Consider the following 12,981-nt stretch of genomic DNA (forward strand, 5'->3'; position numbering starts at 1 on the left):
ATAGCCACTATTATTATTATTATGGTACTTGGTAAGCCTTTACTAAGTGCCAGGCGTTATTCTGAACGCTAGGGTAGATACAAGATAATTAGGTTGGACACAGTCCCCGTCCCACATGGGGCTCACCGTCTTAACCCCCATTTTAAAGTGAGGGAACTGAGGCACAGAGGAGTTAAGTGACTTGCCCGAGGTCACCTAGCAGACAGCGGTGGAGTCGAGATTAGAACCCATGACCTTCTGACTCCCAGGCCCGTGCTCTATCCTCTAGACCGTGCTGTTTCCCCATTGCCCGCTGAGGCGGGGCCAGCGATGACCTCCGGGCAGGCCCTTCTGTGGCGTGGCCCAGACGCCATCCTTAGTGGCACTAAGACACTCCGCGGGCCTTTGCCTTTCCCTGGCTGCAGGAGCCTCTGGCCTGAGTTGGCCTGCTTGAACCAGTCTGTCCCCAAGCAGTATCCTCGAGATTCTGGATGCATACCTAAAAGGGAGGAGCAATCTATCAATCGGTAGTGTTTACTGAGGCAGCCGCTACGTGCAGAGTACTGTACTGAGCATTTGGGAGAGTTCAGTAGAGTTAAAAGACACGGTCCCTGTCCTTGAGAAGCTTACAGTTTAGCGGGAGAGAAGGTGAGCTTCACTTTTCTCTCACAGCTCCACAAGGAGCTTACGGTCCGGCAGGAGAGACGACAAGCTCCTCCACTTCTCTCCCACAGCTCCACGAGTTAGAGACGGAACTGGAAGACGAGCGGAAGCAGCGGGCCCTGGCAGCCGCAGCCAAGAAGAAGCTAGAAGTTGACGTCAAAGACCTGGAGCTGCAGGCCGACTCAGCCAACAAGGGGCGGGAGGAGGCCATCAAGCAGCTTCGCAAACTCCAGGTGAGTGGCTCTCTGGAACTGCTGCCCTCTCCCGGGTCCTCGGGAGGGTCTGTCTGATGTGGGCCGCACCTCAGTTTCCCCCAGGCAGAGTGCCTCGTTAGGGCCCCGGCTTCAATGGTGAGTCAAAGACAAGGCCCTCCCAGAGCGGATCGTATAAGACGATAGCCCTTGGGGAGGCCCACAGGGTTTGGACTTTGAAACGGACCCCTCTGAAGCCCATCCACCTCCACGTCAAACACAGTCTCCTCACCATCGCCTTTAAAGGAGTCAGTCACCTTGCTCCCTCCCACCTCACCTCACTACTCTCTTACCACACTCTAACCCACACACTTCGCTCCTCTATTGCTAACCTTCTTACTGTACTTCGATCTCATCTGTCTCACCAGTGACTCCTCACCAACATCCTGCCTCTGGCCTAAAGTGTCCTCTCTCCTCAAATCTGATGGAAAATTACTCTCCCCACATCTTGAAAGCCTTATTGAAGGCACATCTCCTCCAATAGGCCTTGCCTGACTAAGCCCTCCTTTTCTCTTCTCCCACTCCCTTCAGGGTCACCCTGACTTTCTCCCTTTATTCATCTCCCGTCCCAGCCCCGTAGCAATTATGTCCGTATCTGCAATTTCTTTATATTTATGTCTGTCTCCCCCTCTAGACCGTAAGGTTGTTGTGGACAGGGATTGGGTGTGTTTATTGTTATATTGTACTTTCGCAAGCGCTTAGAATAGTGCTCTGCACAAAGTAAGCGCTTAATAAATGCAATTGAATGAATGAAACATGGCATTTTGGTTGCACACCGAAGATGGGTCCAGGCCACGGGGGTTTGATCAGGAGAGAAAAGAGGGGAGACTGGAAGGGTCTGGGTGGAGACAGAGGCCGGTAACTACGACCGGGGTAAGTGAAGAGCAAGCCCTCCCCGGGACACATGGATTTCCCTTTCTCCTCTCCCACTGGCTCAATCCAGGCTCAGATGAAGGACTACCAGAGAGAGCTGGAAGATGCCCGGGCCTCTAGGGAAGAGATTTTTGCCACTGCCAAGGAGAACGAGAAGAAAGCCAAGAGCTTGGAAGCAGACCTCATGCAGCTCCAAGAGGTAAATTGGCCCTGGGTTGATAAAATCCTCAGTCAGGGAGGGGTCCGCCAGAGATCATCTGACCCGGGATGAGGGGCAACGCTCACGAAATATAAGGGGCTTAATGTGTCATGGATGCCAGGATGGAAAACTGGGAACTCTTCCACTGCTGGTGAAACTGCCACTGAGAAGCAGCGTAGCCTAGTGGAAGCAACACAGGTCTGGAAATCAGAGGACGTGGCTTCTAATCTCAGCTCTGCCACATGTCTGCTCTGTGACCTTGAGCAAGTCATTTGACTTCTCTGTGCCTCAGTTACCTCACCTCTAAAATGGGGATTAGGACTGTGAGCCCCATATGGGATAGGGACTGCATCCAACCTGATTAGCTTGTATCTATCCCAGTGCTTAGTGCGTGGCAAATATGACTATCATTATTATTATTATTATTAAGAAGAAGAAGAACTTCTAGCTATCACGCTGAAGAACAAGTGGGTGGAAGACTATTCTGCCCCCAACCTGGGTCCTCAATGGCTCCAAGCCAGTACCCAGGACCCAGCTCCTGGGTCCCTTGCCGCCTTGCTGCTTACACGGTCAGCACCACGGCCCGTCACGACGCTCAGAGCTTCCAGGTGTGGCGGGGTCTCGGCCTCTTTGAGTGTCATCCCCCAGTTTCCCACTGTCGATCTCTTCCTCCCCCAGGACCTGGCCGCTGCAGAGAGGGCTCGCAAGCAAGCCGACTTGGAAAAGGAGGAACTGGCTGAGGAGTTGGCCAGCAGTGTGTCCGGAAGGTGAGCAGGGATGAGCGGGTTTGGGGATTCGGGTGGGGGCAGGGGATCAAAACCCAAGAGGCCAACCCGGGGGCAGTTGCTGAACTTCTTCCTCTGCGGTCTCCTGGTCTTTAAACACAGTGTGTTCTGTCGAAGCGAACCCGCCGTGGGAAAGTCCTCAACTGTGCTTGACACGTCGAGTCACAAGCCCAGTTGGCAGATTTTAGCAATGTTCATTCATTCAGTCAGTCAGTCAGTCATATTTATTGAGCACTTACCGAGTGCAGAGCACCGTAGTAAGTGCTTGGGAAAGTACAATACAGCAATAAACAGTGTCATTCCCTCCCCACAAGAAGCTTAAAGTCTAGAAGGTATTTTGGGAGGGAGGACGGGGTGGGTGTCTCAAAATCCAGGCCCTTTGACAGTTCACTTTGCCTTTAAAGAGCAGATTCCTCTGAGGAAGAGAGGTTTGCTTTGCCTTTAAAAAGCCAGTTCCCCCAAGGACAGAGGGAGAAGTAGCTGGGAAATAGGTTGTCGGCTAATGTAGCCAATAGGATGAGCCAACCCTTTCGGGTTTGTCTCTCAGCCCGTGGTAAGGGAGCCATGGAAGCCCCCTCGGGAAAGAGATCGTGGGTGTTTTTCTTTCCCCTCCCTGTCACTCCGATGCCCAGGAACACCCTCCAGGACGATAAACGCCGCCTGGAGGCCCGGATCGCGCAACTGGAGGAGGAGCTAGAGGAGGAACAAAGTAACACGGAGGTCATGAGTGATCGCGCCAGGAAAGCCACCCAGCAGGTGAGAGTTTGCCACGAGCTCCCGGGATGATAGGTCTAGGACCCGCTCTCCCCATGCCCAGAGTATCCTGGGAGGCCTCTCCCACAGAAGGCAGCATGGCCTAGTGGCTAGAGCACAGGCCTGGGAGGCAGAAGGTCCTGGGTTCTCATCCCGGCTTCACCACTTGTCTGCCGTGTGACTTGGGGCAAGTCCCCTCACTTCTCCGTGCTTCAGTCCCCTCATCTGAGAAATGGGGTTGAAGACTGTGAGCCCTGTATGGAACAGGGACTGTGTACTACCTGACTATCTTGTGTCTACCCCAGCGCTTAGTACAGTGCCCGGCACATAGAAAGTGCTTAACAAATACCATTCATTTATATCATTATTACGATGGGACTCTGAAATGATCAGACTGATTTCCTTTCCCTCTCACCTAGGGCCCCGGGCCTCCCTCTCTTTCCCATTCTGTAGGCTCCTGGTGGGCAGAACACGTGCCACTTTTTTATTCTGTACTTCCCAAGCACCTAGCACGATGAGCGCTCGGTAAATGCCGCTGCTTCTCCTCCTCCTCCCCCTTTCCTCCCCGTCGCCCTGGCTCCCCTTTCCCATCCCATTTCAGTCGGAACAACTCAGCAACGAGCTGGCAACCGAGCGCAGTGCTGCCCAGAAGAACGAGAGTGCCCGGCAGCAACTGGAGAGGCAGAACAAGGAGCTCAAGAGCAAGCTGCAGGAGATGGAGGGGACCATCAAGTCCAAGTTCAAGGCAAACATCACTGCCCTAGAGGCCAAGATCGCACAGCTAGAGGAGCAAGTGGAACAGGAAGCCAGGTATTGGCCTCTCCTCTCCACACCGGTCAGCCTGCACCTCTGTAGGGTCATCAAGTAGCCAAAGCCTTCATCACCCCAGAAGAATTTCAAAGCGGTGTATTTTGGTAGGAAGTCAGTTTAGGGGGAGAATATCCCCACTTAGCAGATGGGCCGTGGGTTCGAATTCCCACTCCGCCGTTCGTCTGCTGTACGACCTTGGGCGAGTTGTTTCACTTCTCTGCGCCTCGGTTACCTCGTCAGTAAAATGGGGATTGAGACTGTGGGCGCCACATGGGACAGGGACTGTGTCCAACCTGATTTGCTTGTATCCACCCCAGCTCTCAATACAGTGCCTGGTACATATACAAATCATCAGCAACAAATACCACAATTATTATCATTATTATTATGAACTGAGGACCCGAGATTTGGGGGCACCCCCAAGAAGTGTTTACCACCCAACTGGGCAGTTCAAGCGGGGAGGGCCTGGTAGTGTTTGGATCAAATGCAACCAGGCTCCGCAGAGCCTCATCCGCACTTCTGTAGCTGTCTTTAAATTGTGTATTATTTATTTGCAATGTTGTCTGTCTCCCCCTCTGGGCTGTCACCTCATCGTGGTCGGGGAACACGTTTGCCAACTCTTTTGTCCCGTCCTCTCCCAAGCGCTTAGTACAGTGCTCTGCATATAGTAAGCGCTCAATTAATACCATTGATGACGATGATAATGTTGCTGATGATTTGAAATGCCCTTCATATCTGCCCCTTTTATTTGCAGAGAGAAACAGGCAGCAGCCAAGTCATTGAAACAAAAGGACAAGAAACTGAAGGAGGTTCTGTTGCAAGTGGAAGACGAAAGGAAGCAGGCAGAGCAATACAAAGAACAGGTAACCCCGCTCCAGGATCTCCCTGCCCTGATGTGGGTCTTGACTGACACGCTGTCCCTTCGTTCTTGACTCCTCCCTCTCTCCTCAGGCCGAGAAGGGCAACACCAGGGTCAAGCAGCTCAAGAGGCAACTGGAAGAGGCGGAGGAGGAGTCCCAGCGCATCAATGCCAATCGCAGGAAGCTCCAGCGGGAGCTGGATGAAGCCACTGAGAGCAATGAGGCCATGGGCCGGGAAGTGACCGCCCTTAAGAGCAAACTGAGGTAAAGTGCGGGGGCGGGATTGGAGGAAATCATGTCCTGAAGGGGCAGATGGTCTTCCAGAACTGTCATTCCCAGAGGAAGGGATGGAGGTATACTTCGGTTAGGGAATCTGGGGAAGGGGAAGAAGAGGGTAGGGCTGGTGGAGGGAGTAATCATTTTGTTTTCTCAGCTATCTGATGGCCAACTATTACCATCTTCTCTATCATTCCCTGAGTTCCTTCTTTGCTGCATCTTCGAAATTCCCCCGCCTTATTCACTAGGAGGAGGTGTGCTGACCAGTCAGGACCCTGATCCTTTGAAGAACTCTGAGGCGTCGAAGAGTTAGCCAAGTTTCCGATAAGCCCTCCTTCTCCCCAGAGAGCGGGGCCTAGGGTTAGTGGTCACTTGGGTGTGAACTTGCTAACTGGGCTCTCCGTGGTCGTTCCGGGAAGGACCCAGGCATGAGCGACTGACGGGAGGGAAGAGCAGACTTCCGAATCAACCCCATTCAGGAAGAAAAGCAAACGATGGTTCACCTCCTTATGGGCAAGCAACGCCCTGGGAGACACTCTGCCACATAAGATGCCCAAACTCACAGACTAAGGGAGCAAGGTGGCCTCACGCTAGTCTCAGCTATTCAGATGAGCATTTAAGAGTAGCAGAGATCACCCGCCCCAGGCTTAATAGTAATAACTTCTCAAGTGCTCGAGGTAGCACATGGTTCCTTGGAAGAGTTCTTAGCCCTCTTCTCTTGATCCAGAAGAAATCAACTGATCAGTTCCCAAGTGTTTAGGACAGTGCATTGCACCCAGGTGCTTAATAAATGCCACTGCTACTTGTACTTTACATCTTTTTACTAGTTAATGGGCGTGTAAGAGACGCAGCGTGGCCTAGGGGATAGAGCATGGGCCCGGGAGTCAGAAGGGCCTGGGTTCTAATGCCGGCTCCGACACTTGTCCGCTGTTTGACCTTGGGCCAGCCACTTAATTTCTCTGTGCCCGTGTCCTGATCTGTAAAATGGGGATTAAGACTTTCAGCCCCATGTGGGCCATAAACTATGTCTAAACCGATTGTCCTGTATCTATTCCAGTGCTTAGTACAGTGCCTGGCACCTAGTAAGTGCTTAACAAATACCATTAAAAAAACCGCACTTGGTGCCCACAGAGTACCTGCTATTGAACTATACTAAGCACTCTGGAATGAGAGGACAGTTCAGGGAGAAGACAGGGAAAAAAACTTTGAATTGAGTCTAGACAAAAAAGACAGCACCTGGTCAAAATGGTTTAATGTCCATGAGATTAATAACGGAAACACATATGCCTAAAACAGACATGTGGCAAAATTTTATAGCTCTCCTCCCTGAATAGCTCTGATTTGGTTTCTTGTAATGAGGTGTGCATGGGGGTGAAGGGGAGAAGAACAGTGAAGGGGGAACCAGAAGCCTGAAATTTGGGGAATCCAGGTTCCTGGCTATTACCAGAAGTCACAAGTATGCCAGTTGCCCAGAGAAAGGGTAAGCGTCACTGCAAAGGGGAACAGAGGTCGTACCTTCTCACAAGCCGGAGGATCTCAAAAGAGGATCGTGAACCATGGTGGCTTGCGGCCCCCTCCCTTCTGCCGTCGTCTGACAAAGATCGCATCTTCCCAATCATCATTAAACTCTGGGCAAAGGGCATCTATTCCCCATTCTCTTAATGCAGAGGACTCAGTTCAAGGTGGAATAGGTTCTGTAGCAAACCACAGATCTCTAGGTAGAGCACTTTTATCTCGGCTCCAAAAACCAGACTTCCGAGCCAGCTCACTCAGATACTTCCCTTAAGTGGTTAAACAGAAAGGCGGGTGGTTTTGGAAAGCATTTTGTAGAGTTTAAAGCTGACACTGCTAAGGAAGGCTCGAAGCTAAGAACCCAAATTTACCAGCCCCCAGCCATCCTTCCCCTATACCTTTCCTGGCTCCAAGCCTTTGCTACTGAAAGTAAAAGATGTAAAAATCAGCATTCCTTTCTAAAGACCTCCGGGACTTGGGTATCCGTAAAGTGATGTACTTCATGCCTTCAAGTTTTTAAAAAAGTAGCGTGCTTGAACGGAATCCTCCCCATTTGCCGACGGTAACCACCAGGGACTCTCTCTCTCTATTTCAGAGGGCCACAGGAACCTCCGCAATGACTCGACAGGTACCATGCCTTCAACTTTGCAGCTCATTCATGTTGCACAAAGGTTCCATTTTCTATTCCTGAAAAATCTGAAGGCTTGGATATCTCGGTACCCCAATTTGTCCTTTATCAAAAGAGGCGAATATTACAAGACATCCTTATCCGCCACCCTCGACTCGTTGTCCTCCCCTACCTCTAGGCAAAACCCTGGCATGTGATTCCACGCCGAGCAGCGTTCCGATGTCACTTTTCCACAGTTGGGGCTTAGAGGCTTGAATGTTGAGTGAGTTGCTTGGAATTTTCCCGTCTGCATGAAGAAGTCTTCTCCTGCATTGCTAAGACACCTTGAGATGAAGCTGAGTGTTTGGCCGTCGAGAAGCGGTTGTGTCGAGGAAGAAAATATTCCCTCAGCTCTACCTCGGCTATTCTAATTCGCATCGAAATGTAGCCAAGGCCCAGTGTTTAAGGGGGTCGTAGCTGAGGAAGGTGTTCACACACGGCCACGGCTGCGCGGTCGGGAAAGCCTGAATGTAGTAGAGAGAATGGACGTCTCACCCGAGTGTTCTTCCACCTGAGTCTCTCAACTGCATGAGCCTGAGAATGCTTTTGATGTGGGAATAGCTGTCCCTGGAGTGAGCCCCCCTGCCTTCTAAACCCAGGCCTCACAGCAGAGTTGTGGCCCCGGCCCACAAAATGTCACTTGGGAAGACACCCCTCCCTTCAAGGAAGCCACGGCCTAGGCACCCTCCTTCTCCAGAGGTAGCGAGGACAACCCGGATTCCCAGCAAAGACGACGCTCTGTCGTGATGACATCCCCGGTAGCCTTGTTCCTTCCAGAGCCCGGAAGAGGCCAGGCCACCCCGTGTCGTAATATTTGCATCAACTTCTCTTTTGGAAACTCTCTGCTTCGCTGCGCTACCCAAATACTTAAAGATGAATTGTGTCTTGGCAAAGGGCCTCGGTGTCGGTTTCACATCTCACTTTCCAATTCTGCAGAATCCTCCCCTGCGCACACACCCACGCTCGGGTTCTTGCGGACAGGGAACGTGTCCACCAACCCTATTGTACTTGACTCTCCCAAGCGCTTAGGACAGTGCTCTGTATGCAGTAAGTGCCCAGTAAATACCACTGATTGATTGGCTCAAAGACCCAGCTTCGACCTGGCATTCTGCATTGTAGGTAGTCTGATATTGGGGATTGTAGGAAAGAGAGAGGAACTCTCTGTGAGAACTCTGTAGGGGTGAGATGGGCTCCCTCCAGGTGCCAAGGTGCTGGAAATTGGCCAGAAATGAGCCTGCCTTGCTGGGCAGGATTAAAACCTATGGTTGAGCCACTGACTCCTGGAGAACAGAGCTCCCGGGATTAAGTCCTTAGTAAAACAAAAAGGTCACAACAATTGTCTTTTTACAGGAACAGCCCATGTGGATGCCTTCCTTGTATTAGAAACTAAATTAAGACATTGGCTCGTTCCTTAAATCTCCATGAACTGTGACCCCAGACGGAGTCATGACAGGCTTCCCAAGGTTAGGGAAGTGAGGAAAAGGTCAGGGAATCAGGGAGGCAGTCTAAGCCTACTAATTAGAGACTAAATTCTCTCCACCTGCCCATCAATTTAGCAAGTAATGATTTTTCCAGTCAGTCAATCAACCTTGTTTATTGAGCACTTCAGTGTGTGCAGAGCACTGTACTAAGTGCTTGGGCGAGTACAGTCTAACACTAAACAGAAGCATTCCCTGCCCGCAACGAGCTTAGAGCCCAGAGGGAGAGACAGACCTTAATATAATTAAATTGTAGATATGCACATGAGTGCTGTGGGGCTGGAAGGCGGGATGACTGATGGGAAGCAGGTCGGGGGGAGTGGGAGAAGAGGAAAGGAGGGCTTAGTCAGGGAAGGCCTCTTGAAGGAGATGTGCCTTCAGTAGGGCTCTGAAAGAGGTGGGGGAACTTAAATGGCTTTAGCGGGAACAACAGCGAAAGGAGCCTCAGGCAGAAAAGGGCCTTGGAGAATTAGAATTTAAACATGAAGCTGGGGACTCTTTCCTCAGGTAAAAAAAGTTTCTGCCCTTTTCTTCTTTCCGAAAGTGTGGAAAATACAGCCCCTTTAAAACTTCAACTGCTGCTAGGCCTCCCGCCCGAGCCCTTACAAGTTCTGAGGCCCTCTAAAGCCTACAAACCCACACTGGGTGAAATGAGTGAAGCTGGCCTAGTCTCTTTGGCGGGGACATGATACACCTTTAACTATTTAGTCATGATTGCTGCACTTCAGGAAACACTGTGCCATTCCAAACTCTGGTGATATTTCCACGCCGATGTTCTCATAGACATTCTGGTATTATTATGGCCTCGAACCTCTGGGCCTCCGTCCTCAGTGATCATGAATTTGGGGCCTCGCCTCTCTGCTTGTGGTCTTCCCGGTCTTCGGCTGCTCCTTTCAGAGTTCTAACGGCATACGTAGCTGTGTCCTCAGCAGTAGGGATGGTAGACATCCATTTTCCAAAATCGAACTTGGGTCTGGGCCCAAGATGCCTGTGTTTGGGTTTCCTGAGAAGAGCAGGCCCTGTCCCTGAGGACAGGGCCGTGCATGAATTGGAAATACCACTTGAACACAGTACGCTCATTGCCTTCCATCAGAGTAGTTATTGATTTCTCCTAGAAATGAAGTGGACTTCATAGCCTACCCTTTTTTCGGGGAGGGTGTGGGGGGGCAAAAATCAAAATAAAATCCGATTTCCTCTCACCAATGGATAGAGCCTTGTTTGCAACGCAACAAAAGGAAATGGAACCAGAGCTTTTAGGGAGCACAGAATGGCTGAAATTCATGCGGTTCAGGGGCCTACGGAGTGTGCATTTTTTTGTCAGCCTGGGTCATCTGGCCCGGTTCTAGTGAACCCACCGCTAATCCTTTCCTCGCTGTCTGCAAACGCTTGCCGAACTAGGTTTTGTGGCAGCCTCCACTTGTGAATAGGGACACCTGTGGACAAACCCAGTTTGAGAAGCAGCACGGCTTAGTGGATAGAGCCACGGGCCTGGGAGTCAGAAGGACCTGAGCTCTAATGCCGGCTTTACCACGTCTGCTGTGTGACCTTGAGCATATCACTTCAACTCTCTGTGGCTCAGTTACCTCATCTGCAAAATGGGGACTGTGAGCCCCTTGTGGGACAGGAACTGTGTCCAATCTGATTAACTTGTATCTACCCCTGGGCTTAGAACAGTGCTTGGCACATAGTAAGTGCTTAACGAGTACTATTATTATTAGTAGGAAGAGTAAACCCAGTAGCTCATGCTGTTCTCATGTTTTACTTTGGGGAAGCAGCGTGGCTCAGTGGAAAGAGCCCGGGCTCGGGAGTCACGGGTCATGGGTTCGAAAACCGGCTCTGCCACTTGGCAGCTGTGTGACCGTGGGCAAGTCACTTCACTTCTCTGGGCCTCAGTGACCTCATCTGTAAAATGGGGATTGAGACTGTGAGCCTCACGTGGGACAACACGATTACCCTGTATCTACCCCAGCGCTTATAACAGTGCTCTGCACGTAGCGCTTAACAAATACCAACATTATTATTATTATTATTAGAATGGCAGCAGCTACAGCAGCCTATCTTGCAGTCAGAAGCAAAGTTTCTCTTAACTCCCATGTTATCGCTGCCTGTCTGGATTCCTGGTGTTCCACCCTATGTTTCTCCCCGCCTTCCCCCACCCTCCCGTCCACTACCTCCACCGGGTGACGACGGGGTCGATCGTATTTATCGAGCGCTTGCTGTGTGCAGAGCACTGTACTAAGTATTTCGGAGAGTACGCTAGAATAATAGACACATTCCCTGCCCCGACGGGGTAAAAGTACAGCATTGTCGGAGGACGTCAGGGTTCCTGGGAAGGAAACCAAGATGACGTGACCGCCAAAATATTAACTGTCTGCATAGAGACGTCCCTGCTACTGTGAGCTTTGAGACCAGGTTGAGGTCAACAATTGATTTTTTTTCCCCCCACTCAAAATCCTTTCTAAAAATATTCCTGCCCAAAGTAGACTTGCCTTTTAAGTCACACGAAGGAATTGAACGTGAAAATTTGATGCTAATCAACTTAATACCAGTCCCCAGTTAGGTCAGCTTTAACATAAAAGGCAGGAAGGGCCCTTTTCAGAGTATAAATTGGACATTCCTTAGCCCAGAGTAGCCAGATAACTTCTGGATCGGCAGAGCTGAGTTTTTTTAGAAGCGTAATCAATTTCTCCACTACTTGAAACCGCTTTATATTAATCCCCCCCACCCCCCCCCCCACTTCAACAGAAGCCTGACTTGCGAAAGATAGCTCTTTTCAAATCTGTTCATCTTCTTAAAACCCACAGGCGAGGAAATGATACATCTTTCGCTCCTTCTCGAAGATCCGGAGGTCGCAGAATAATCGAAAACGCAGAAGGCTCAGATGAGGAAGCCGACGCGAGAGATGCAGATTTCAATGGAACCAAAGCCAGTGAATAAACAACCTGCTTGCGTACCTCACTGCACCAAGAAATTCCCAAAGGACAATATTTAGCACTGTATAAATTAACTTTCGATTCTCATACCACCAACACCGCCCAACACCCTTACCAGAATGACAAAAATCACAACCCAGGGTATAAACTGATGTGTTCAAGCGATGTCCTAAAAGGAAAGCATTCCTGGGAAATCGTGGTGTTTTGGTTTGGGGTTTTTTGGTTTGTTTATGGGTTTTTTTGGAAGCGTGCAATGACGGGAGTTTTTAGAAAGCCAACACAAACGTGGTATTAGGATCACTTCTAGACTGTAAGCTCGTTGTGGGCAGGGAACGTGTCTGCTAATTCTATTGTATTGTCCTCTCCCCAGTGCTTAGTACAGTGCTCCACACATAGTAAGTGCTCAATGAATACCAGCGATTGAGTGGCAATTTTCCATCCCAGTTGGGCTTTAGTTTACATGCAGAGGGGAGATAGTCACCTGAGCAGGGGCCTCTGCCCAACCGACCCCCACAGTTCTTTCCCTAGCCTCCATCCCCTTCGTTTGTCTTGAGAAAACCCTTTATTTGGAGCCGGGTTTTTCTCTTTTTTTTTTTCTGGTTCCCACACCTCTGACGCACCGTTCACCGAACCAACAAGTGCCTTCCTTCATTAGCCACCCGTATTAAAAATGAAATATAATTTGTTCGAAGTAATGAAGCAGAAATGTTACACTGTTTTATACGCACTTTGTGCTTAAGGACACTTTCACTAATAAAAGGCTATAAATCACTAGAATGAGGTGTTTTGGGTTTTTTTCCTGTCAAGAGGCCATTTCTGTAGTCTGGAGGAGCTGTGGACTACTTCTGAGAGGGCGGTGGAGGAGTGAGATTTGAGAAAGTTGTCCCAGGGGGACGTTTCATCCGCCAAGAGGCTTGGGTGGCGACCCTCAGGCAGGGCCTA

General features: G+C 50.4%; 1 protein-coding gene across 3 annotated transcripts in view; it reads left to right on the forward strand.

The window, feature by feature from the left end:
• MYH11 (myosin heavy chain 11) overlaps positions 1-12,816 on the forward strand; it is a 102,274-nt gene extending 89,458 nt beyond the window's left edge. For 2 of the 3 annotated variants that reach the window (XM_001508966.5, XM_001508794.5), the window contains 8 exons: positions 714-875; positions 1,837-1,965; positions 2,644-2,732; positions 3,383-3,506; positions 4,105-4,313; positions 5,068-5,176; positions 5,265-5,437; positions 11,911-12,816. In XM_001508966.5, the coding sequence (XP_001509016.1) occupies positions 714-875; positions 1,837-1,965; positions 2,644-2,732; positions 3,383-3,506; positions 4,105-4,313; positions 5,068-5,176; positions 5,265-5,437; positions 11,911-12,043 (1,128 nt within the window). In that variant the 3' untranslated portion in view covers positions 12,044-12,816. Of the gene's footprint in view, positions 1-713; positions 876-1,836; positions 1,966-2,643; positions 2,733-3,382; positions 3,507-4,104; positions 4,314-5,067; positions 5,177-5,264; positions 5,438-7,556; positions 7,590-11,910 lie in introns of all 3 variants that reach the window. The other variant, XM_007666036.4, reaches the window with a different exon arrangement.
• Positions 12,817-12,981: the final 165 nt, after the last annotated feature.

Source organism: Ornithorhynchus anatinus, chromosome 2 (genome assembly GCF_004115215.2).
Source record: "Ornithorhynchus anatinus isolate Pmale09 chromosome 2, mOrnAna1.pri.v4, whole genome shotgun sequence".
In the NCBI taxonomy this organism is placed as follows: domain Eukaryota; kingdom Metazoa; phylum Chordata; class Mammalia; order Monotremata; family Ornithorhynchidae; genus Ornithorhynchus; species Ornithorhynchus anatinus.